The sequence below is a fragment of the Oryza sativa genome, chromosome 10 (genome assembly GCF_034140825.1).
Source record: "Oryza sativa Japonica Group chromosome 10, ASM3414082v1".
NCBI lineage: Eukaryota > Viridiplantae > Streptophyta > Magnoliopsida > Poales > Poaceae > Oryza > Oryza sativa.
The window spans coordinates 15,481,182-15,506,419 of record NC_089044.1 but is presented as its reverse complement, the minus strand read 5'-3'; the positions used below and the strand labels follow the sequence as shown (position 1 = coordinate 15,506,419).

At 40.0% G+C, this 25,238-nt stretch overlaps 1 protein-coding gene, 1 long non-coding RNA gene and 1 other non-coding gene across 6 annotated transcripts; 1 reads left to right on the top strand and 2 right to left on the bottom strand.

Annotated features, from left to right (window-relative positions):
- Nucleotides 1-2,548: 2,548 nt before the first annotated feature.
- Nucleotides 2,549-4,791, bottom strand: LOC107275479 (uncharacterized). Its single transcript, XM_015758164.3, has 2 exons — nt 4,127-4,791; nt 2,549-3,974 (listed from the first exon to the last, which is right to left on the bottom strand). Exons 1-2 carry the CDS (start codon nt 4,789-4,791, stop codon nt 2,549-2,551), a joined length of 2,091 nt encoding a protein of 696 aa, XP_015613650.1.
- A 613-nt stretch (nt 4,792-5,404) lies between these two features.
- LOC4348652 (uncharacterized) lies at nt 5,405-18,572 on the top strand. Of its 3 annotated transcripts, none has more exons than XR_010737159.1 (7): nt 5,405-5,565; nt 6,683-6,777; nt 8,385-8,448; nt 8,543-8,604; nt 8,681-8,784; nt 9,364-9,432; nt 18,303-18,572. It is a non-coding gene; the product is annotated as an uncharacterized lncRNA (long non-coding RNA). The 3 variants fall into 3 exon arrangements; XR_001540298.3 differs by having other exon boundaries at nt 6,683-6,799; XR_010737158.1 differs by having other exon boundaries at nt 6,683-6,799; nt 18,273-18,402.
- Nucleotides 18,573-19,670: 1,098 nt separating this feature from the next.
- LOC9268718 (uncharacterized) lies at nt 19,671-22,310 on the bottom strand. Of its 2 annotated transcripts, none has more exons than XR_001540296.3 (7): nt 21,929-22,310; nt 21,003-21,071; nt 20,831-20,896; nt 20,676-20,735; nt 20,452-20,575; nt 20,237-20,332; nt 19,671-20,014 (listed from the first exon to the last, which is right to left on the bottom strand). It is a non-coding gene; the product is annotated as an uncharacterized protein (transcript). The 2 variants fall into 2 exon arrangements; XR_003239005.2 differs by having other exon boundaries at nt 20,676-20,732; nt 21,929-22,155.
- Between the last annotated feature and the right edge of the window lie 2,928 nt (nt 22,311-25,238).

Genomic DNA, 25,238 nt, shown 5'->3' with positions numbered 1-25,238 from the left:
TTTACCCATGTTTTAAATTATGAACCGAGAACCCTTTTTCTCTACCTCATATCAGGAATTATGTGCCTTAGAGGAGGAACACGTTACACATGCAGCTATAGAACCCTAAGTATCATGCAAACTGCATCCCGCAAGCAGAACATCCAAAGAATGCCACAATTTAGCAAATGGGATAGGAAGTTAATATCCCTGCGTTGGTCAGCTTGCACCTTGCAGCCAAACAAATACTTATTCAAACATGAGTCTGGCCATGCTAAACTGAACTGTCTGGTGTGCACTGTGCAGTACTGGCGCTTTGTGAAAGCCGGTCATATTAGTTCGCTTACGTAATGCTTCATTAACCATTTATTAGCAAATAAAAATTAATTTTTTAGATAAAATTTATATATATGTATCCTTAGCGATAAAAAGCAAATATTGTAAATTAACTTTAATTAAGTTTTAAAATTTAAATTCTAACTTATAAAGATACGCATAAACATGAGTGAAATAATGAAGCCGGGCATATCTTAATCTGGTGTTCAATCCAATTTTTCAGTTCCAAGTGTCAAGTCAAGTCAAGCGAATGAACATCGGATTGGCTTCTAGAAAACGTAGTAGGCGAATTCGCGTAATCCTAGAATATTATCCCTTTTTCTGAGTGAGTAGGATATTCTGGCGGACAGGGTGGTGGCTTGGTGGCCCCCCTAGAAATCCTCTCCTTTTTCTTCATCGCGCGATTAAACGCCACGCCACCACCAACCTGGTTCCTCTTAGAGCAAGTTTAATAGTACAGCCCATTACTAAGCTCCAATTCATTTATAGCCAATTCATACAATAATTGCTTACTATACTATTAGTATATGGTCCCACCTGTCATACACACATTGCGTCTTGGAGTCCGTGCTGCAGCTGGCTACAGATCTGTAGCCCGCTGATCTTCTCTCTCATCTTTTATCTCATTAAAATATGTTTGTAGTTGGCTAATAGCCTGCTATTGTACCTGCTCTTAGACTACTACTCCCTCCGTTGCTCCGTTTCAGGTTACAAGACGTTTTGACTTTGGTTAAAATCAAATTATTTTAAGTTTGACTAAGTTTATAAACAAATATAGTAATATTTATAATACTAAGTTAGTTTCATCAAATCAATAATCGAATATATTTTCATAACAAGTTTGTCTTGGGTTGAAAATGTTATTATTTTTTTCTACAAACTTGATTAAACTTAGAATAGTTTGACTTTGACCAATGTCAAAATGTTTTATAACCTGAAACGGAGTGAGTAGTAAGGTAGAGGGTAACTGTTGACGTGAGTAGAACAGTGATAGATATACTTCCTTTTATCTCTTAAAAACAATCATAGAATATGATGTAATATAGTATTTTAGTAATACAAAATAGACTCAGATTTATAATACTATAATGTGTCACATTTCATCCTAATTTTCTTTTATGGAATGAGTAACTTTTCACCGTGGTTATAAGACGGCACCATTTATTTTAAGATAAGTCTAGCAGTTCATCTAAACCATCCATCACGCATCCAATGATACACTGTTCCCGTATAACATAGCTCTCTTGCCGTGTTACTACGTGCTAACGGCATAACGGCAGAGGATTCCAATCCACGATTGTGGATGTGGTGCCACCCGAAAAACAAAAACGTGCCCAACTCCGTCGCACTCTCACCCGTTGAAAGCGTCCACGGCCAACAATCACTATCAGCAGCTTGGGCGCGCGCGCGCAGACACACCAGATATCTGTTTCTCTCTCCCCATCGACCTCCTCTGCTTTTCTTGTGCTCTGTTTCCCCTGCTCTGCACTTACTTCTTGCAATTAGTATTAACCTCAAAACTAATTCACATAGGACAATGTCACTAATACTAATGGCGTACAAATTTTCTTTGAGGAGAAAGGGCAGTAGCTCTGCTAATTTCATTTTAGGAGGAGGATAAAACGATACAACATCTCTCAAGGTTTATGTCTTTTGTTTTTCCCCCTTGAACTGAGACATTTGCATCAGGTGCCTGGAATTTTGGGGGGATTTGTTTTAGTCTGATGCAAAAGAAAACAACTAGTAACGTTTTATTTCAGACTGCATGACCAAACGCAATCATCACAACCTGTTGGCTAGTAACACATACTAATAGCAGCTACCATCACTTCTCATTTGTAGTCAGGAAAGGACCATCAAGTCCAAACAACATTCACCTCTAACAGTCTGCATTCGCAATTGGTCATTCGCTCATCTGTAGTGGACAATTGATGCATTTTGTTCGCACCCGCCATCCACATCCTACTTCTCTACTCATTCATCTGCATATATACAAGCCGATTCACAAAAGGAAAACACTCTTATTTTTATATTACAAACTATAAATGTGAGTCTTAAAACAAAGAGGAGTCGTGTGAGAACAAAAGGCAACAAAAATTACACTGTTACAACATAGGAAGTTCACTCGTCTGAGTCTCAAACAGGAAAATTTCGTGCGAGAACAAAAGCTACCACTAAACTGAACTGACAACATGGACAGCCACCACAAGGATTCCGGTACCACCCTGAGTGATCATGCATGCTCCATCCGTTTTGCTGGGCAGTTCCAGCAGCAGTTTTCCATAAGCTGCCCTTGGACAGCTGACTGCTTGTCTGGGAAATCACCACGATCTGCCAATCTCATGTAGCATCTCAGAGTAAGAAGAACCCTGGTTACCGGATTGTCGTCCTTGATGAAGTTCAGGTCCAGAGCTCGGGCAACATCAAACAAGCCTCCTTTGCACCCCGTTGTGGGAAGTATGCCAATGTCAGGGTATCTATGCACAATCAATGCGACATCATACATACCAGGGAAATATGCTCTCCGTTGCTCGACGTAGGAAGGCCAGTCGCTTGGAAGGTCTTGAGGTGCAGAGAATGAGCTGATCAGGCTGGCGATCCCGTGTGCTCCGTGGAATGTCACCCAGGATACATTAGGATTACTCGTTGCTCCACAAGACGCCATAAGCCGGGTAAACTGTCGGGGATGCAGACAGCCACTACGTGGTGTGGAGCTGATGCAGAATTTCCACACACAATCATATGCCAACATTCCTTCAGAGTTCACGAATGCAATGACAATTTCGAATGAGTCGGCATCCTTCAGATAGGTCTTCATCGATTCATAATTTTGTTGGGCGCCGATTGCATATGAGCGGTTGCCCAATTGAGGGTGCATTACTTCTACTCCGATGATGTTGAAGTTGCTTGGCACCAGCTCTTGAATTCGTTGTGCCTCTTCGTCCAAGTTTCCTGCTTGCACCTTGATGACATCGATGTTGCTGGTACGGTCGCCAATGTGGCGAGCATCTTTGATAGCCTTGTTCACCTGGGCTATTCCGGCGAGTAAACCCTGGCGAGAATCGAGCCGATGCAGCTGGTGGTCTCCTGAGGCTGAAAGACAGCTGACAATCTGGAAGAAACATGACAGTGTAAGCAGTGCGTCGACGCCGGCGTGGTGCCCTCTGCCGAAACGGTTGACCCCAAGGAGATCGGCGATCGCGGTGAGGCTCCCGCGGAAGCCATGCTGCACCAGCTGCCCAAGAACACGGATGTCGTACAATCTGGGGAAGTTGAGCCGCAATTGGTGCAGAAATGTGGGCAGCTCAAGTGGAAGATGGCTGCTGCCACGGCATCCCCCTTGCAGCAGGCGGAGGAAGAAACCAAAGTCGTAATCTCCATGGTAGGCAATCCAGGTGACGGAGCTGTTGCCGAATGGGAGGTGGCTCAAGAGCCCCGTATAAACAAAGTGTGGCACGACGCCTCTGTCCCTGTGCTCCGTGAGATCATGGCCTTGTTCAGACAGGAAGCTTATGGCCTCGCCATTGTACTTACGCAGCTCTACGGTGAAGTCGAAATTGATCTCCAGTGCCATCGCCGTGAATGTCGGTTCTTCGTCGACTTCATCCTCAAATACAAATGCGAGACCCATCTGAACTACATCGCCTCCATTCACGTAGCTGCACAAGTTTTTTTTTTTTTTTTTTTTTTGTTGTAAGTCGAAATTAATATCTTTGTGAAGGAAGGTTAATTGCAGCTTCTTCGACATCATTCTTGAATGGATAATTAGAGATGCGAGGCCAAACTAAACGACATTAACTCGTTCACGTACCGGCGCAAGTATTCGTAGTTGGTTTTGGTACATCCTGGCCAGCAGTGCATGTTGGTGAAGGCGTCCGCGGCGAACTCGAAGTCGAAGGCGATGTAGATGCGGCGATGAGGCTGACCGAACGCGTCCAGCACTGGCTTGAACATCTCCGGGTAGTTCCCCTGCCACACCCTCTGCACGGACACCTTGGCAAGGTGGTGCGCGAGACACCGCGCGACCAAAGGGCTCATGTTCGTGGCGTCGAAGCCATCGACGGCCTTGTTGCGCACTTGAGCGTCGGCGAGTTTGATGGAGCAGTCGCCTTCCATGAAGGGATGGACGTCGGTGAGCTTGGTGTTCCCCTGGATGGCATCCGCGACGACCGAGTTGTCGGCGACCTTGGTGTTCCCGTGGATGGCGCCCGGGACGGCCTGGACGTCGGGCTTGGCGTCCGCGACGGCCTGGATGTCAAAGACCTTGGTGTTCCCGTGGATGGCGTCCGGGACGGCCTGGACGTCGGCGAGCTTGGCGTTCCCGTGGATGACGTCCGCGACGGCCTGGATGTTGGCGAGCTTGGTGTTACCGTGTATTGCGTCCGCGACGGCTTGGACGTCGGCGAGCTTGGCGTCCGGGGCATCGGCTTGCATGACGAAGCCGTTGGCTGCCTTGGCGAAAGGGTGGACGCCCATGGTGTGGGACGAGTAGCTTGGCGCTGCGGAGGGCTAGGCTACTGGAGGGTGCGGACGGTGAAGCTGCTGGCGCGTGAGGCTGCTTGCGAAATGCAGATGCGAGGCTTTGTGAATTGTGATTTCGTGAAGAAGAATTGGGGGTGGTTATATAAGCTGTGCTGTACTCCTCCTCCACCACCGGGAAATTGGGCCACTAACATGTGGGGCCTAAATGTCAGTGGCTTAAAGTCTCAATGCGTCACGCGCGCCGGGCTGCCAATCCGGCGGCCAAGTGGCTTTTCTTTAAAAAAAAAATAGGAGAACTTGATGGCCCCACCAACCAGCCAGGGACATTCGGTTCCAGACTTCTTCAAGTGCCAAGCCGCTGAGCTGGACGAGCGAGGAGTACTAGAGGAGAAGTATTCGGTACTACAGTATAGTTGATTTATTTAGGAGAGTTAGTTGATTTGTGTTCTCCGTAGTCGTGTTGAATGTCCTGCAAAAAAAAGCAAAAAAGAATCTCTTTGTGTTTGCAATACGTGCCAATCCAAACATTTCTTATTGAGTCGCCCATTGATATTCAATCACCACATATGCCTTGTTTATTAGTATTACCATGTGGCTGATGCAGCCTAGTACTAGTAGTTATGTCAATGTTTGTGGAGGGAGGATGGAGCAGATCAGGATCGGCAGACACAGAGCGGAGCGCGGAGGGAGGGAGGATCGGGGCGATGGGGATTGCCGGCGGTGAGGATGGATGGAGGCGCCGCCGCCGACGCAGCGCGGCCATTGGTGGTCAGCTTCTCCTTCCCCCTCTCTTTTGGCTCTTTCCCCTTTCTCCTCTGTCCCGTCCCATGGTTATGCCCGCAAGGCGGGGGAAGTCTGGAGGCGACGTTTCTGTTCTACCAGCAGCTCTTGTTCATCAATTCATGGTGAGCAGCAAGATCTGAGGCTAGGCCGTCGATGGCTGTGTTGGAACAAGGCTGGATATCCTCCTTCTTCTTCTTCTTTTCATAGAATGATGTTAGTGATGTTAGACGACTACTTTTAATTCAATGGTAACTGTGGTGTTAGGATATAAGATTGCAGTTTGATGTAGCTGATGTAATAATGTTCATGCTGCTATAATATTGAACATCTCTATATACAGTGTAATTTGTGTTCTCCATTTGCATAACATCAGGCTAAATTTTTCTGGGCCCTGTTCTTTGAGAGATTGCTTGCGACTGATCTGCGAACAATAGAGAATACTTACTTTCTTTAGGGTGTGGATTGTCTTCTGTTTGGGTCTTTAGCGAACCTGAAACAAAACGGCGATTCAATCGGTGTTTTTTGTGTTCTCCATACTGTTCCCCTGTTAGGCCATGTTGATGCTTCCTTCATGTTTAGCTGTTGTCCCCAGCACTGAAACTTCTATATCCCAAACTTGCTCTTAAAAGCAAGGGCCCTGCCCTTTATCCAGAAAAAAGGTATATGAAAAAGATTCAACTTGAATATCCTTAAGCTTAATGAAGTGAAAATTTAACAGTTACGACGAAGCATCACCTAAATTCTTTTGGTCCATTTTCGTATTACTTGTGATGCACTCCAGTCTTATTTACTCTTCATCTCATTTGTTAGTATGATCCAAGAAAATTATTGTATGACTTGGGTTTGCTCCATGGCATAATCTGTTATAATGTATCATTTGATGAAGCTGTACAAAACATCATGTTGCCTAGTTCTTCTTTTGATTGTTGATCTAATAATTGGGCACATCATAGCTGAAAATGGGACTTGATTACTAATTGCACATGGTTTAAAAATCTTTCTATCTCATGGCCATTGAATTGTTAATCTTTTCCCTGCACACATGATTTATTTTTTTTTTCTAAGTGCAGCTCAAATTCATAGTGGTATGTTTTTCCTTCAGGTATAAGCTGCACAGTAAGAAGAGCAAAGTTGACAATTTACCTTGAAGGAAACTCATGATAAATGTAAATACACCATGCGAAAGTAGACGATCAGGTTGTGCCTATCACCCCTCATGGTAACCTCTGCACCACCAGGAATTTTACCTTAAAATATAGCAAATGAAGTGAATTACATTTTCTAAATTCAGGCACAAATGGAATATCTAGGTGTAGATAGTTTATTGATCGCAATTTATCATTGACTTCATTGTGAACTGGAGATATGCTTTATGTACCAGTTTTTTTACTGCCTAATACAGAGAGCAGTGCGCATCAATATTTGTAAGTGGAACCTATAACTTCCTATTCCTTTTTGCTAAACTGTGGCATTCTTTAGATGTTTTGCTGGTGGATGCATCTGGACATCATTGAAAAGTGGTCTATAACTACATGTGTTCCTACTCTTAATCATATAATTCCTGATATAAGGTAGAGAAAGGGTCTAGGTTCTTAATTTAACAGATGGATAAAATTATTTATTACTTAAATGTAAGGCGAATGTAGTCCAGTTTAGGACTTTCTATAGGCAGGTATTAGAGCCAATCCCTTGGGATGAGCTTTTAATTCATTTTTCTATTCATCGAAAGGGATTGTGTGACCCCAAGCAGTCACTATGATTTTGGATAGCCAGGGACAAGATGATGATGAGACAATAATTACACAAAGTTAGCACTAGTGCTGACCATAAGAATTTGATGAGATAGTTTCAGCTATATCTTTGTAGCATCAGTCTACTATTCAGAGTTGAGGTATTGATTTGTTTGAGTGTTTGACCATCAAGCAGGTGGTACTTTCACAGTTTCACATGTTCAAAAACAGATGTGTCAACAAATGCCAGCTTACAGTGAGAGCAGGTCAACCTGAACATGTTTAACAACTGTAAATGATCTTGTTAGGGATTTACCAATTCGAGTAATCCTCCAATATTAATGGGTACAAATATAGAACAATTCCATGTCATTCCTTGAATAAGAAACTCATGAGGAACAATGATTTAACTAAAGTACTCCAGCATTAGGAAATTTCTAGTTACTATTTGCATGATGAATCTTTTTTGCTCTGCTGTGGGAACAGCAACATACAGACTTAATGGGTAACTTGGCTAAGCTAATAAGATACATTAACCTGAGGTGAACGGCATAGGAGATTGGGACCCCATGAGAAGTGCGAGCGAGTAAAAGTAAATTCAATAGGATAAGGAGAGGGAGATAAAATTCTCGAGAGAAAATACAACCATGTTTGTTTGCGATTACACATGTGCGCCAAATTGCATCCGATGGATCAGAGGGAACATAAGCTAAAACAGAATCCGAAGAATTCTTGCTGGTCCATAACATTCTTTTCATATCAATTGTCATATGCTCCAGCCTTATTTATTCCTCATCTCATCTGTGTATGATAAGAGAAAATTAGGGTCTGACGTGAGTTTGCTCTGTGTACGCGCTTCTTTGACATAGTATGTGTTTTAATATATCATTTGATGAAGCCTATAGCAGCATCACTTGATTGCCCAGTAGTTCTTCTGGTGTATATATTGTATATCTAATTACAGTTCATAGCTGAAACTGAGTCTTGATTACTGATAGTCTTTTCACTGTACACATGATCTTTTTTTTATTACAGCTCAATTCATAGTATCTGGTACGTTTCTTTGTATTTCAGGTATAAGCTGCACAGTAAGAAGAGCAAAGTTGACAATTTGCCTCGAAGGAAACCAGTGATATATGTAAGTTGAGAGAAAGTTGCAATATGCCTCTCCAGTTACTTCCATACTGAGGATTTTAGAAATGAAATAAGACCTCTTTGTAATTCTATGACAGGTGGATCAATGATTAACATGAGACAGATACTGAACTTATGGTAAAGAACTGCATATACCAAGGTCTGTTATACATACCATCCAAAGTCTCTAACCAAAAACGGTGGAATGTACAAAATCTTCATTAGATCTGTTTTAGAATGCTTTACAGGACCAACAAAGTCTTCCAGACCATTTGGAACGAGAAGCCTGATGGAACAGTGCAACGAGATATTAAGATCCAGAAGGGCTCCACAATCAGAGGTATGTGTTGATTATTGATTGAATTATTCTTTGGATAACAAATAACAGAAACTAAAAAGCACTATGGCATAATACACTATCTGACAAGACTAAATGGTTGAGACAATGTTTTGAATTCTCAAACCATTTAAACCCTTGACCCTAGATGGAGCAAATACACTGCTAAAGTAGATGATTAAGTTTTGCTCAGTTATTAGTTATGCAAAATCATGATTCAACCACTGTCTGCCACATCAGCGTTTGTAAAATTTTGTAAGAACTTTCTTTGTATGTGTATCATCAGTCTGCCGCGTCACTATATTTGTAACTGCAACCTATAGCTTTCCTATCTCTTTTTGCTTTTGCCTGAGGGTATACAGTTGGACATCACAGATGCCTGTTAAGATACGGGGGTCTTGTTGACCTAAATAGGGTAGAGAAAAGGTTCCAGGTTCACAATTTAAAAAAGGAACAAAATGGATAAAATATTTCATATTAAAGTGTAATGTGAAAGTATTCCACTTTAGGACTTTCTAGGAAGGGATTAGAGTCAATTCCTTCGTGGAGCCTTTTTAATTCATTTTTGTTGTTCATCCAAAGGGATGGTGCCTGATACACTCGAAGCAAACTCAGATTTTGGATAACCACGGGCAAGTTGATGATGATGAGGTGATAATCGATTCCCCACTCCTCCCTTATCAAATTTCCCATGATTTTCTCTCTCAATTCGGGTCTAGTTTGCCAGATTTAATTGATTTCAATGATGTCAAGCCGGCGAGCTTCCTCCGGTTGTTTTTATCCTGAATTTTGTGGACTTGCTCCAATTTTGAGAAAAATGGAGAGAGAAAATCTAGTGGATCAAAAACCCTCAACCAATTTTTGGTAGATCGAGAAATATTTAATCTGATTTGGTGTTGAAGATCGGCTCTAGCATCCCCGGCTATTTTTATCCCAAATTTTGTGGACTCGCTCCAATTTTGAGAAAAATGGAGAGAGAAAATCTAGTGGATCAAAAACCCTCAACCAATTTTGGTAGATCGAGAAAGATTCATTCTGATTTGGTGGAGAAGATCGGCTCTAGCATCGCAGGGCACAAGACGGGACTGTCTTTTGGATACTGAAATGCCCCGTACCCGTGACATTTAACTTTTTATTTTTGCCACTTTTAAAAGGGTTAATTGGATCCATGCCATTATAAATTTGCAGGTTTGGAAAAATACCATTACTATACACAAAATTGAAAGCATGCCATCTATCTATCTATTATATTATTAAAACAGCTTTGAAAAGGAGGCATCACGTTTGCTGTGGAGGTTAAAAATTCCCACATTAATCGGAGAAAAAGAAAAAAAGAGTTCAAATAGAAATACAATAAAAATAAAAAAAGAGCTGAAATTCGGAATTAAAAATATGCAATATTGAAAGAGGAGTCCATATAGGAACTCAATACGTGATTAATTAAAATTTGGAATAAAAATAAAATAAATTTCGAAATTAGAAAAAGAAAAAAGAGGACTTCGAGTAGGAATACAATTTAAAAATAACTGAAATTCGGAATTACAATTAAGCAATATTGGAAGAAGAGTACATATAAAACCCAATACGAGATTAATTTCCCACATTAATCGGAGAAAAAGAAAAGAAGAGTCTAAATAAAAATACAATAAAAAAAATAGCTGAAATTCGGAATTAAAAATATGCAATATTGAAAGAGGAGTCTATACAGGAACCCAATACGTGATTAATTAAAAATCAGAATAAAAATAAAATAAATTTCGAAATTAGAAAAAGAAAAAAGAGGACTTCGAGTAGGAATACAATTTAAAAATAACTGAAATTCGAAATTAAAATTAAGCAATATTGAAAGAAGAGTCCATATAAAAACCCAATACGAGATTAATTAAAATTCAAAATAAAAAAATAGAAAATCGAAATTAAAAAATAAAAGAAAAGTAGAGTTCAACTAGGAATACGATTTAAAATTAGCTGAAAGTCGGAATTAAATATAAGCAATATTGAAATAAGAGTACATATAAGAACCCAATACGAGATTAATTAAGATTCGGAATGAAAAATAAAATAAAATCCGAAATTGAACAAATTAAAAAGAGAGTTCAAGTAGGAATACAATTTTAAAACGACTAAAATTAAAAATTAAAAATAAAATATTAAAAGAACACAATACATTATTAGTTAAAATTCGAAATAAAAAATAAAATAAAATCTGAAATTAGAAAAGGAAAAATAAGATTTCAACTAGGAATACAATTTATAAATAACTAAAATTGGTGATAAAAAAATAAAGACTATTGGAAGAAAAGACCATCTAAAACACATGACGTGATTAATTAAGTAATAGACCTATAAAGGAGTAGGGTGGTGGCGGTTAATGGGCCATCTAAAAACTATTAATAAAACACCAAATATAATGATGGCGGGCAGGTAGTGAAGCAACCGGTCAAGGCGGTTTGCGGGACTTCTAGAAAGTAAAAAAAAAAAAAAGCCCCAATGATAATCATATTTGATTTTTAAAATCTCAATGACAATAAAAAGAAGAGGCAGCGGGCGGGTTGTATGGGAGTACATTGGCAAAGCTACCATAGAAAGTAAAAAAAAAGAATTCCAACGATAGTTATGTTCGATTTTTAGAATCCCAATGACAATAAAGAATAGACGGCGGACGGGTCGTAGAGGAGTATAGTGGTAACGTTTGATGGGATTTCTAAAAATTATAAAAAAATGGCACCACGTTCGCTGTGGAGGCTAAAAATTTCCACATTAATCGGAAAAAAGAAAAGAAGAGTCCAAATAGAAAAACAATAAAAAATAGCTGAAATTCGGAATTAAAAATATGCAATATTGAAAGAGGAGTCCATATAGGAACCCAATATGTGATTAATTAAAATTCGGAATAAAAATAAAATAAATTTCGAAATTAGAAGAAGAAAAAAGAGGACTTCGAGTAGGAATACATTTTAAAAATAACTGAAATTCGGAATTAAAATTAAGCAAATTGGAAGTAGAGTACATATAAAAACCCAATACGAGATTAATTAAAGTTCAAAATAAAAAAAATAAAAAATCGAAATTAAAAAATAAAAGAAAAGAAGAGTTCAACTAGGAATACTATTTAAAATTAGCTGAAATTCGGAATTAAATATAAGCAATATTGAAATAAGAGTATATATAAGAACTCAATACGAGATTAATTAAGATTCGGAATGAAAAATAAAATAAAATCCGAAATTGGACAAATGAAAAAGATAGTTTAAGTAGGAATACAATTTTAAAACGACTAAAATTGAAAATAAAAAATAAAATATTAAAAGAACACAATACATTATTAGTTAAAATTCGAAATAAAAAATAAAATAAAATCTGAAATTAGAAAAGGAAAATAAGATTTCAACTAGGAATACAATTTATAAATAACTAAAATTGGTGATAAGAAAATAAAGACTATTGGAAGAAAAGACCATCAAAAACACATGACGTGATTAATTAAGTAATAGAGCTATAAATGAGTAGGGTTGGTTATTAAGTAATAGACCTATAAAGGACATCTAAAAACTATTAATAAAACACCAAATAGAATGATGGCGGGCAGGTAGTGAAGCAACCGGTCAAGGCGGTTTGCAGGACTTCTAGAAAGTAAAAAAAATAAGCCCCAATGAAAGAAGAGATAGCGGGCGGGTTGTACGGGAGTACATTGGTAAAGCTACCGTAGAAAGTAAAAAAAAAAGAATTCCTACGATTATGTTCGATTTTTAGAATCCTAATGACAATAAAGAATAGACGGCGGACGGGTCGTAGAGGAGTATAGTGGCAATGTTTGATGGGATTTCTAAAAATTATAAAAAATGAAATCCAACGAGACAATAAATTATAAAAACTATAAGGTCCAATTTTAAAAGGTTCGGGCTTCGGAAAAGTAAAAAAAATAAACCCCAATGATGATCATGTTTAATTTTAAAATCTCGATGAGAATAAAGAAGGAAGGCAGCGGGCGAGCCGTATTGGAGTACAGTGACAAAGTCGCTGACGTTTTGACGGAACTTCTAGAAACTAAAAAAATTAAACCTAAACGACAATTATGTTTGTTTTTTAAAATACCAATGACAATAAAGATAACAGGCAGTGGACGGGCCGTAGAGGAGTATAATGGTAGCGTTTGACGGGAATTCTATAAATTATAAAAACAAAACCCAACGAGACGATAAACTCTAAAAACTATAAGATCCAATTTTAAAAGGTTCCAAAGAGAATGAATAGAAACAGTGATAGATCAAGCAAGCAAATAAAGAAGGATATGACAGAAGTAACGGGTAGCAACTGGTGTAAAATTAAAAAATTAGAAACACGGGAATGATAGGGTTTGGTCTTTCAAACCTTATCATATAAAATATATAATTTTGTATAGGTGTTAGCCGCGCAATTGCGCGGGCCACCCAGCTAGTTATATTATTAAAGGAATAGAAAAAGGAGCCTCCACGTTCGCTCTCATGGCCTAGAAATTCTCACATTAATCGAAGAAAAAGAAAAAGCAGAGTCCATATAGAAATACAATTTAGAAATACCTGAAGAAATTCTCACATTAATCAGAGAAAAATAAAAAGCAGAATGCATGTAGAAATACAATTTAGAAATAGCTGAAATTCGGAATTAAAAAATAAGGAATATTAGAAGAGGAGACTAGAGTCTAGATAGAATTTTAGAAATAGTTGAAATTCGAAATTAAAAAATAAGGAATATTAGAAGAGCAGACTAGAGTCCATATAGAAATACAATTAGGAAATAACAATTAAAAATAAGGAATATTAGAAGTAGAGTAGAGAGTCCATATAGAAATACAATTAGGAAATAACTAAAATTCGGAATTAAAAATAAGGAATATTAGAAGTAGAGTATAGAGTCTATATAGAAATACAATTAAGAAAAAAAATTCAGAAATAAAAAATAAGAAATATTAGAAGTAGAGTATATAGTCCATATAGGAATTTAAAACTAACTAAAATTTGGAATAAACATAATAAAATTAAAAGTAGAGTTTAGAGTCCGTATAAAAATACAATTTACAAATAACTAAAATTCAAAATTAAGAAAAACATGGGAAGAAGAGTTTAAAGTCAATATAGGAATACAATTTAGAAGTACCTGAAATTCGAAATTAAAAATTAAAGAATATTGAAAGATGAGTTTAGAGTCCACATAGAAATATAATTAGAAATAATAAAAATTCAGAAATAAAAATAAATAATATTGGAAGAAGAGCATAGAGTCTATATAGAAATACAATTTACAGAAAATTCGGAATTAAAAAAAAGAAATATTAAAAGACGAGTCTAGAGTCCATATAGGAATATATATAATTTACAAATAACTAAAATTTGATATTAAAAATAATTAATAACTAACACGTATATAAAATATAATATGAATATTACACATTAGTAGTTTTGTAAAGTTATTGCAAAATTTAAAATTATGTTGTCATTTTAATATATTTGAATAATATAATGAGAAAACATATATGCTATTATATGAGAGAAAATATAATGATGCTAGCCGCGTAATCTGCGCGGGCACCATGCTAGTTACAATTTAACAGATCTTTGAAATATACCATTGCTTACCACTTTGCTGAAATTTCTAATTTTTGTTTACCAAATTGCCCTTATCTTCTTCCTCCATCCTCTTGTTCCCCTTTCTCTCGTCTTCTTCTCCATCACGCTCCTCTCCTCTCCTCTGTGCTGCCGAAGCTGCTTTCTAATTTTTGGTCAGAAGAGAGAGGAGGGGTGAGAGGAGAGAGAGAAATAGGTGGGAGGAAGAAAAGGAGGAACAAGACGGGGGTAATTTGATCAGAAAAGTTTAGAAATCACGGTGAAGGGACAAGCAGTGGTACGTCTCAAAGACATGTTGAATAGTAATGGCATGTTTCTAATTTCATAAATAGCAATGGTATTTTTCCAAACCTACAATTTTATAATGGCATGGATCCAATTAACCCCTTTTAAAATGTGGCAATTAAGAATTTGCTACCATGTGAGCCCTCATGTATCTATAACGTGTGGGTCCAGTAGCATATCCTTAATTGCAACTTGTAAGAGTGGCAAATAGGTAAACATCTCGTCTTCCGGAGGTTGAAGACGTTGTGCTAGTTGGGCTTGCAGCTTCACTTATGGGTTGGGCTAAAGAGAGGCAAGCTGAGGAGGGAGGTAGCGGAGGGGCTAAAAAGGAAGGAATAAGCTATAGGCTTTCAGCCCAAAACAAATGAAAGATTTTCATTATAATGTATTTAGCGATCTTAATGTTTCAATTTATTGCTTAGCTCCTAATAGCTATTATACCAGAAAAAACGCTTTTACCCGTTGTGTGCATTTTTTCTAGTCTACTATTATAAAAATTGAAAATGCTTTTGCTGGAACTTTGGTACGTCATCCGTGTATGAGTCGGTTTTTAACTTCGTTCGCTTTTGGAAATACATATCCGTATTTGAGTCAGTTTTTAAGTTCGTTAACTTTTGGAAATACAGAAGGAGTCGTATAAGAAATCTCTTTAAAAAACTCGCATGCTAACTTGGGATGATCGGACTCCTAATTGCAGCTTATGATTTTATAAAAAATATATATATCCAAGCAAATTCTCACAGTGAATTTCACCTTAATTTACCCGTATAACAATAATAAGATTAAAGTCACCCTCACGGCCTCACCCGTTGCAACGCACGGGCATTTTTCTAGTATAGTAAAATAAACAAAGTTAATACAAAATGTGACTACTAAAATTAAAAAAACAAACCTAATACGGAATACAAAATATGAGTAAACAAACCTAATACGAAATGTGACATTCTACTAGTACAAATCTGAATAGACGTGAATACGTCACATCTTATACTACTCCTTTGTCCCAAAATATAAGAGATTTTGGATGGATGAGACATTGTTGATGCAAAAAAACACACACTGGCCTGAGAGATTTGTTTTACTCTAGTGCAGGTCTAAAGATTTGCTTTCGGGTTTAGAGCGTGCCAGTTGGTTTGATCCTGCAACCAACAAGAAACAAAGAATTCAAAGTTAAATCCATAAACGATAGCCGATCAGCTAAATTGCCAATGACATATTGTCTAAATCGAGCCAATGCAATATAATTTGGATCGACAGTAACGTATATAGTGAAAAGGGGACTAAATTCACTTTATCGGCTGTAAATATCAACACAATATAATCTATTCTTCTAAATATGTTTAAACCAAGTGATTGGATAGATCGGATGGCTGCCAAAGCAGTATAAATCACTCAAGTCTAAAAGTATTTGAAAGCAAAAGATTATATAAACTCATATCATAGCCGATAGGCAAATCTAGTGTGTATCGGCTATTGCTCTGATACTTTTTTATACTAAGATATCATTATAGATTAAATATATTGAACAAGAATCAATCTATTATTAGTTTAATCTAAGCAGATTGATATCGAGCTTAATATATTTTTTCTTAATGAGATCTTGATATAAAGGGCAGATTTAACATATCGAGTAGATAAATCAAGAACAAGATAGCTAAACCAGGTAAGATCGGCTGAAACTCCAATGCTATCTCTATCGGTAATCATGAAGCAAGCTAGAGATTATGATTCTAGATATTACTTAATAGTTCAAACTTAACCGATGCAACATTAAGCATAAAGAGAAACATAATATCTGATAAACAAGCCCATGAGAACTTTTTCGAGATGGTAGATATACTATATAATCTAACTCAACAAAGTTACCTAATCTTATTGGCTGGTTTCGATAATAGAGACTAGCCGATAGAACTATATAAAATTATCGATCTAGATTATATAGCATATATGATAACTTGGCGATTTACATAAACAAGATTAGAGTGTCATAAGGATGTAAGCACTAATCCTGAGAACGCAAGCCGCCATAACAAGTTTTACCTTTTCGTCGGAGATTGCAACCGATGCAGCCCAACTCGAAAGCAAGAACTCGTCGAAACAATGAAAATAGAAAAGGGTGGTGATGCGCTGAAAGTATTATTGAAGTGTTATTGAACTGATGTTAATTATTTACAAGGTATGGGGTCATATTTATACCCATAATATATAATATGTCCTTGTCGGACACGACTCTACTTCTATTACAACTTTAAAACACGAACAAGTCCCTTAGGCGAACTCTTACCGAAAATATCTATAAAGAAACTACTAGAATATCCTAATTAATAGATACAATTGCCTTCTTCGGACTCAATCCGTATTTAGCAATAGTTGTACAGTACTTCAGTCGATTTTGACAATGATTCTATAATTATCTTGCCGAAATCGGCTACATTGGCTTCCTCTTATCCGATTCACTGATGCAGACACTAGCCGATGCAATCCATAGCCGATGCACACTTTGTTCCCCAAAAATAACGAACTCCTTCCAAATCCGCTTCGGCTTTGGCTCCAAATCCAATATATGATTTACCAAATTTGGTCGTTAATAGATACTTCTAGTATAGTGAATCTGATCAAAGAGACTATTTAGATTTGTTATACTAGGAAGTGTCTCATCTATTTTGGGACGGATGAAATATTAGATTGTACTCCATATCTTAAACTAGTAGTACTAGATTGATTGTTTTATTTTGGTATGAAGTACAGGTGAGAGTGGCGGGCGGCTGGCTGGCCCACTGCCCACACGAGTACACGACGAATTAATTAAAGAGATGCACTTCACTTCAGAAAGGATATATGGTTGGTTGCAAGCTGACCAGTTCAGGCAACAACGACAACAAATCGAACATAAAAAAGGACAAGAAATCGATCTTTGGAATTAAAATTCTTTTAGCTCCAGAAATTAGAACTTCAATTTTACAAAAGTCCTAGGTAGCCTCTACTGGCTCTACCGAGCAAGATTTTCCAGGAAATGCGCGGTCGATTGGCTGCAATCTACAGCTGACAGTCCAATCACCATGACGACACGAAATCTATTGATTTTCGAGGCTTCAGGTCATTTTCGTAGTCGGTTGGACACATTACTTGGCCAACCTAGGGGATAACCTCGTCTCTTTCATATGTCGCTGTTCTTAATTTGAAATCATCAGTGAAATCGTTAACTGGTAATCCCTTCGTTTTACAATGTAAGTCATTCTATCATTTCCCACATTCGTGTTGATGTTAATGAATCTAGATAGATACATATGTCTAGATTCATTAACATCATTACGAATGTGGAAAATGCTAGAATGACTTACATTGTGAAACGGAGGAAGTATAATTTGTACGTCCTCGAGCAAACAAAGTTCTTTTTTTCTAAAGATAAGTGTATGTGGTCAACCTATTTGGCCATAGTTATTTTTTAGGGGGGGGGGGGGGTTCATGAAAACAATATACAAGTGTTTCGTTGCAAACACTTTCATACAAGTTACAAGACTTATATATATATTTTTTTGAGAATTATGTAAATGGAAACAGGGAATTTGTTGGTCTAAACTGTTTTCTGTTTATTTCTAAAAGTGAAAACCCTTCTTTCCTGACCTTCCTAAGGGAAAGGGAGCAGCAAGTATGCGATGAAGCTCGTGTGGCGCCCCTTCTCTGCACGCTTTGGTTCGTTCCAAGCTCACGTGGCACGTGTTGACTGAGTACAACAAGTGCAAATAGAGGCACAGCAAAGGGCCTTTCTGTAATTGTGTTTGTAATCTTAGTCCTCTTTCATGACCTGTTTGATGCTTTTGCATCTTTGAGATTGTGAAACTGACGTGTGTGTATATGATCCTGATGGTGACTTCAGTCTTGCAAATGTCATTCCTGGTCGAACACCCTGAAAGAAGCTGTTAAAAAAAACCTGTATTTCGTTGTTGCTGTTACCACTTGAAAGCAAAAAATAATCATCGTTAGTTGTTTACTCGTATGTTTCTTAGGGCATCACCAATGCGTGTCTCCAGCCCGTAGCCTCGCAAACGGTAACCAACTTCCGTCGCCGGGTCGTCTCCTGGGAGGGAGGCGTGACCCTCAGGCGGGGGACGGGTGGCTCAAGCTCCTTTTCTTGAGCCACCGCTTGGGGCTATGTGTTGCACGAGCGCGTGGCTCGTGGACACGGCTCCCCCACCACAACTTTGCCCTTCCACCCTCGGCCTCGTCGCTTGGAGTAGGCGGGAGGCACACGGCAGTGGGGAGGAGTCGGAGGCGACGGCGCCGACCCCGCGACGGCGACGGCGCCGACCCCGCGACCAGCGCGACGGCCGCCACCATCTCCTCCCCGATCTAGCCGGGGGGGCTAGATCCACCCGCTACGGCGCCGGATTTTGCCGCCCCCGACCTGTGATGGCGAGAGGCGGAGGAGATCAGGGAGGCGGACGGTGCGAGGCGGAGGAGACCGGCGAGGCGGAGGAGGCGGACGACGACGACGCTTCGGCCACGGCGGCGACGACGATGACGAGGAGAGTGAGGGAGGGAGGCAGAGGCGGCGGACGGTGACGACGTGTCGGCCGCGGCGGCGATGACGACGGCGAGGAGAGTGAGGGAGGGAGGCGGAGGTGGCGGACGGCGATGACGCTTCGGCCACAGCGGCGACGATGACGGCGAGGAGAGAGAGGGAGGGAGGCAGCCCTCGCGGCCACCGGCGACGGCGAGTGGCCCCGCGGCGAGAGGGAAAGGCGAGCGGCGGCGGCGAGGACCACGATGTGAACGGGTCCGGTAGATGAGTAAATGTGGGGAAGAGAGAGGAAGTGGGGGAGAAGAGAGGGGTAGTACAGTAAAATAACTACGTAGGCTTTTTGGGTTAGGAACACTCATTGGGTCACCAGGGTATTCTCCAGAGGTGTTTCCCGCACAGTATCTTCAGTTAGTGAAGACACTCATATGGTATCCTTGATTGGTGATGGCCTTATTCTAACGAAAGATATGGAGGTTGGCTACTCCGCAATTTGTGCCTGTTAATATTCCAAGATTTCTTGAAATGGTAAATTCCTAGCAAATTCATTTACAATTTTGCTATTCATGTTCAAGTTCTGGATTGAAATCTGGCATTGGTGGAGAGAGACTTGAGGCATCACATATGATTTCCCTCAGCAATTGAACAAAAAAAAAAAGGTCAGGTGAAATTGCGAAAAGCACCACCTGCTTGATGGTCAGACATCAATCACCACCTCAACTCTCTAGACTTGACTGATGCTAAGATGATAAAGCTAAAACTGTCTCACCAAATTCATATGGTCATCATCTTGCTACGGATCTCCTTCATCACCAATGACCATCATCTGCCCAAAAACGTCCAAACAAAAACATTCAGATTAGTGCAAACCAAGAGATCAACTGCTGTCAGCATCCACTTAAATAATCAGCAATCGTACTGTTCTCAGCTGCCACAAAGTACTGCGAGAGAACTAGGCACTCGGTTCATCTCTTTTTCCAACAAGAAACACTCCAGAAAAAAAAAACATTGAAAAGAAGAACGAGACAAAATCATGTTGATCCTGTACCAGTCACAAATACAGTGATGCGCACTGCTCTCTGTAATACTCCCTAGGCAGTAAAAAAGCACTGGTACATAAGGCATAACTCCAGTCAATGATAAACTGCAATGGATAAATTAGCTGCTCTTAGAGATACCATGTATGCCATAAGTTAAGCAAAAGATGTTCACTTGGATTTTCTGTATTGTACAGTAAAATTCCTGAAAGTGCACAGAGGTTACCAGTGAGGGACATAGGCAGTTGGGCACAACTTGACCATCTACCTTCGCATGGTGTATTCGATACATCTAGGATCAAGGATGTAAAAGTTTTGAAATTCAAAAATATTGTCTTGGCCATTTAGTCCTATCAGCCAATCAAAATAAATATTAGTATGTCATGGAGCCTTTTCAGTTTCTAACATTGGTTTTTTACAATATAATTCAATTCAATGATCAAAGCATACCTCTGATGGTGGAACCCTTCTGGATCTCAATATTGGCATTCCCACTGTTCCATCAGACTTCTTCAAAATATTGCAAAACGGACGCAATGAAGATTTTGCACTTCTGTCATTTTTGGGGAGAGAACTTTGGATGTTATGTAGATTGTAGAACAGACCTTGATATATGCAGTCCTCCCCCCCCTGAAGTTTAGTATCTATCTTACACGTATTAATTGTTCCACCTGTCATAGAAATACAAAGAGGTCTTATCTCATTGAAAAAAAATCTCAGTATGGAAGCAACCACACATGCAGAGTGTGTTGCAATTGCAATTTTCTCCTGACCTACATTTATCGTGGATTTCCTTAGGTTTGAGGTAAATTGTCAACTTTGCTCTTCTTGCCATGCATCTTATATCTGAAACAAAAACATATCAGAAATGAACTTTAGCTGTAATGATAAAAAAGAGTCTCATGCACAGGGAAAAAATTATAACAATTTAACATCCATTAGGAGAGAGATTTTAAATGTTGTGCTATAAGTAATCAGGTCTCTGTGTCAGCTATGAACTGTGCTCTTTAATTAGATCTACAATGGTACACCAGGGAAAGAGCTGAGGAACCAAATTGATGTTGGTATAGCTTCATCAAATGCTATATCAAAACCTGCATTGTGTCGAAGAAGTGTATATACACAGAGCAAACTCAGGCGTGGCCACACTCTAATTTTCTCGGATCACACTAACAGATAAGATGAAGCATAAATAAGGCCGGAATACATACCAATAATGAAATGAATGTTATGGGCCAGCAATAATTTTTCAGGCTCTGTTTTAGTTGATGCTCCCTCCTAAATGTTACTAATACTTAACCTTATACATTCAAGAAGATTGAAATGATCAAATATTGTCCCTTCCAAACCAGGATCACATTTTGGAGAGTTTGCATCAAATTCTTTAGCCTACTGCCTGCTAAACTCCTTTTTATCCGGAATGGCTGTCCTAGGAGAGACCATCCAATGGTATTAAGATTGTCTAGCGCTAAACTCCTCAATTTAACCAAGATTAATTCGGTTTGCTTGGGAAGATTTATCCAAACCAGGATTAATTAATTCTTCCGACACAGCCATCGATGGCGCTGGATCTGCATCTTGTTTGCTCCTCGCCCTGTGTTTTGCACATAACACTTGCTGCTGGTAGAACAACAAGAACTCATGGCGGAAAGAATCAGAGGACCGAGGAAGAAGAGGGGAAGGAGGAGACTGGAAAAGCTGACCTGGAACCCTTGGCGATGGCGGCGGCGGTGCATCCATCCCGCCATGATGTCCTCACCGCCGGCGTCCTCCACCGTCTCGGGTCGGGCGGCGCTCTCTCCTCCCACCCCGACGTCGCCCCGGCCCGATCCTCCCTCCTCCGCCGCTGCTGCATCTGCTTGACAACCATAGAGACATTTGGTCGAACACATAGATAGCTTAGTCTGAAACTCTGAATCAGCTATCCCGTAGTATTAAACAATCGGTGCCATATACTAATACAAATCAACCAAGAACAAGTCAATGATAAACAAATGCGAATGGACAGCAATGGGTGGATTCCATCCCACCCAAACTCAACACATCACCACCACCACCACCACCACCACCACAACCACCTCTGCTGTGCTCCATCGATCAATCGATCGATCTTAGAATGCTAGAACCCACACAGGAAACTATTTTACCAGCTCGAGTGGATGTCCACCTGTTTATTGCATATCATCTAAGTGGTTATGAAAAATTTTCAAAAAAATTAACAAGATAGATCAATATGTAACATATGACTTCACAAACATGCAAGTTCAAATTCAATTTCTGCAAGTTGTAACAAAAATAACAAATTTAACTGTAAATATACATATAGTAATTTGAGTTTTGTTTGTTATTTTTGTTATAACTTATAGAAGTTGAACTTACATGTTTGCGGAGTGATATGTTACATATTGATCTATCTTGTCAATTTTTTAAAAAATTTTTCATAACCATTTAGATGACATACAATAAACGGGTGGACGTCCACTCGAGCTATTAGAATCCATCTCCGAACCCACACACCACGCCACCACTCCCTGCGCCAAAAAAAAAAAACTCTAGCCCTGCTCAACACGGCTCTTGTTGGTGGGCCCCACCCCAAGAAGGTTTGAATTAAAAATAAAAAAAACAACTACTGTAGTAGTACTACATTCTTGCCTTTTGCCAGTAGGATAGGCGTACTGCTTGCTTGGTTATGCCACGTCAGCAAAACTATTTCTGCTAAGCTATCAAACTCCCCCGCAAGAAGGAGGAGAAGAACACTACACACACCATTTCATTTCATCTCATCTCCTTCGGCTTCTGAATCGATCGGGCTCACGTCGACATCGCCGCCACATCGGAGCTAGCGCCGGCGCCGTCGCGGCCTCCTACTCTCCTCACCGGCGTCTCCTCGAGTCGATCGAGATCCAGCGCGCGCGGCGGCTTGGACGTGGCCGGAGCCATGGAGACCTATCAGCAGCCAGGGCGCCGCCGCCTCGCCGCCGACGACCACCACCGTGGTCTCGACCGAGGGACCTACAGCGTGGCGGCGAACCTGCCGGTGTTCACCGAGACGACCAACAACGGCGGCGGCGACGCCAGACTCCTACGGCATCGGCCCGAGCTTGAGCTTGAGCTTGCACCAGCACCACACCGGTGTGGGCGGCGCCGGCGACCAGACCACGGTGTTCGCCGGCGGCGACACGCTCGCCGCGAACTACCTATACAGCTACGCGACACCGGTTGCTTACTCTGCTCAAGATTGGCACCGCATCGATGCGGGGGGCGGCCAGAACACGGTGTTCCCCAACGTCGATCACGCTTTCGGCGTGCTCGCCCCTTACTTTGCTACGGCGGATCTCCATCACATCGGTGGAGGTGGCGACCACAACACGGTGTTCTTCCCCAACATCGACGCCCGCGCCATGAACGCTTTCAGCCGCGCCGCACCAAACCAGTACTCTGCTGCGGAATTCGACTACAACGGTGTAGGCAGCGAGCAGAATTACGAGGAATTCTACTACAACGGTGTGAGCGGTGTGCAGAACATAGTGCCGCACAACATGGACAACCTCACCGCGAATGCTTTCAGCTTCGCCACACCGGCCCATTACTCTGCTGTGGAATTCTACTACAATGGTGTAGGGGGTGAGCAGAATATTGAGGAATTCTACTACAACTAGTAGGGTGGCCCGCGCAATTACGCGGCTAGCATCCATATAATATTATCTAATTTTTTACACATAAATTTCTTTAAAATTTATTAAATAGTTACCTCATTGTTTTAAGATTTAAAAAAACCAGTTTATAAAGTCACACCAGCCACCACCCCTTTAATCTTGCCCGGCACACTATGATTTCTTTTAATCTTCTTTGGAACCTGTAAAAATTAGACTTAATAGTTTTCAGAGTTTATTGTCATGTCAAGTTCTGTTTTTTATAGTTTCTAGAAGTCCAGTTAAGCGTCACCACCCTACTCTTTTATGGCCTGCCTTCAACCCCTTCTATTTATTATCATTAAGATTTTAAAAATTGAACCTGATCATCGTTTCCCTTTTCATAGTTTTAAAAAGTACTGCCAACCGAAGCTACTCTACTTCTTTACAGTCCACCTACAACCCCTTCTTTTAGCCATCTTTGTTGACATTGGGATTTTAACAAGCCCAGTCAATTTTATTTTTTACTTTATAGAAGCCATGTCAATCGCCGTTACCACACTCGTTTAGGATTCGCCCGCTGCCCTTCCTTTTTTATCGTCATTGCGGTTTATTTTATAGTCTTTAGATGTTCCATCAACCGTGCCATCCTAATCCTTTACAGCCCACCTGCTCCTTCCTCTTTACGGTCATTTGCCACCCCTCGTGGCTCACTGTCCCATGGCAACCGCTGTCTCTCACTCTCTCTTCTCTTTTGTTATCCGTTTGTCATGCTGTCTTTTATCTTTGTTATTATCGGTACCTTATAAAATCAAAATCTTATCATCATTGAGGTTCCTTTTTATTGGATTTAGAAACCAGCGCTACCACTTCACTCGTTTGTTGCCCCCTTGGCCCGTTTTCCATGGCAACCATCGCCTCCCTTTCCTTTGTTACCTAACTACTCATCTGCCCATGATGTCTCTCTTCTTCATTGTCATCGGTGTCTAACAAAATCGAAACTTATTGTTGTTGTGATTATGTTAGAAATCCCACCAGCCGTTGCTGCTACCACATCCCATGCCTTACTCGTTTTCCATCTAACGGGTTACCCTCTTGTAGCTCCTACTATTCATTACCTGAGTAGCTCGCCCTCCCATGACCCAGCAAGACTAATCTACGAATGCTTTTTCTAAAAGCATGATAAGTTTAATTTTTCAATTGTCAATCTTTTATCATTTTGGTAATTCAAACAGAACACATCTGTACAGTTCTTCTGAAGAAAAAATCATGATAAGTTTAATTTTTCAATTGTCAATCTTTTATCATTTTGGTAATTCAAACAGAACACATCTGTACAGTTCTTCTGAAACTCTTCGTTACTTAATCTACAATCTTATAA

Bases quoted from the DNA above. Each gene is read 5' to 3' on its own strand.
- LOC107275479 (XM_015758164.3), bottom strand. From the start codon at position 4,791: ATGGGCGTCCACCCTTTCGCCAAGGCAGCCAACGGCTTCGTCATGCAA. The intron at 3,975-4,126 runs GTACGTGAACGA...AAACTTGTGCAG, and splicing joins AACTACGAATACTTGCGCCG to CTACGTGAATGGAGGCGATG.